This window comes from Drosophila melanogaster, chromosome Y (assembly GCF_000001215.4).
Source record: "Drosophila melanogaster chromosome Y".
NCBI lineage: Eukaryota > Metazoa > Arthropoda > Insecta > Diptera > Drosophilidae > Drosophila > Drosophila melanogaster.
The window spans coordinates 3,561,505-3,562,638 of NC_024512.1; the positions used below are offsets into that span (position 1 = coordinate 3,561,505).

Consider the following 1,134-nt stretch of genomic DNA (forward strand, 5'->3'; position numbering starts at 1 on the left):
ATTTCCCCTTTTGCAAACGGGACACGCCTCGGGTACAAGACCAACTAATGTGCCGTTAGTTCATGGTTCGTCCTCTTTGTGGATGTCCAAAGTCCCACTATTATATAGTAGTTGCAAAATTAAATACTTTTTCCTAGAGGAAACCCATGAGAATTGCGTCAAAGGTTTAGAATTTGTCTGACCTTTAACAATTTTGAAAATATTTTCTTTATCCTGTACCAAATACAGTAGTGCTTCGACATGGCTTCCAATAAGGACAGAAAGAAAGCCAAAAAGGCGAACAACGTGGACGAAAACTCGGAGCCTCAACTTTTATTTCAAGAGGTAATAGATGAAACTGATGTTTTGGATCTTAATTTATATTCGGACATTAATGATGAATTTTTTAATGAAGCTAACCGGGTAATAAAACATCCCTCAAAATAAAATAGTTACCTAACTAAAACTAACTTAAACTCCAACTTATTAGGTAGTCCAGTTTTTAATGGAAGCTAAAAGACATTTTGAAGCATCGCGAATTAAACGATATAGTGATATTATTTTTAATCTTCATCGTCGGTATGTAGATGAAGTAAATGATAATGAAGTTTTACGTCCCCAAATATTGTCATCGGAAAAAAAGTTACGGCTGGCTCTCGAACTGACTTCAACATCGGAAGAAGCTATGCAAAAACTTAAAGATTTGTTGGGGGATGCCTGGAAAGAATCAGATGCATCAGCTTTGCGAGAACAGTTAGTGCAAGAAAAATTACAGGAAGTTTTAATAAAGTGTGAAGGCCTCGCAGACCGAAATAGTGGTACAACTGATGACACAGCTGAGTAAGTACATTTTTTTCTCTTCTCTTCTCTTCTCTTCTCTTCTCTTCTCTTCTCTTCTCTTCTCTTCTCTTCTCTTCTCTTCTCTTCTCTTCTCTTCTCTTCTCTTCTCTTCTCTTCTCTTCTCTTCTCTTCTCTTCTCTTCTCTTCTCTTCTCTTCTCTTCTCTTCTCTTCTCTTCTCTTCTCTTCTCTTCTCTTCTCTTCTCTTCTCTTCTCTTCTCTTCTCTTCTCTTCTCTTCTCTTCTCTTCTCTTCTCTTCTCTTCTCTTCTCTTCTCTTCTCTTCTCTTCTCTTCTCTTCTCTTCTCTTCTCTTCTCT

At 37.2% G+C, this 1,134-nt stretch overlaps 1 protein-coding gene across 1 annotated transcript in view; it reads left to right on the top strand.

The window, feature by feature from the left end:
• Nucleotides 1-240: 240 nt before the first annotated feature.
• Nucleotides 241-1,134, top strand: part of ORY (Occludin-Related Y) — a gene marked incomplete at both ends in the record, with an annotated part of 56,595 nt that continues 55,701 nt past the window's right edge. Inside the window, 2 exons of the mRNA NM_001015498.5 lie at nt 241-402; nt 470-819. Coding sequence (NP_001015498.5) covers nt 241-402; nt 470-819 — 512 coding nt within the window. The remainder of the gene's footprint in view (nt 403-469; nt 820-1,134) is intronic.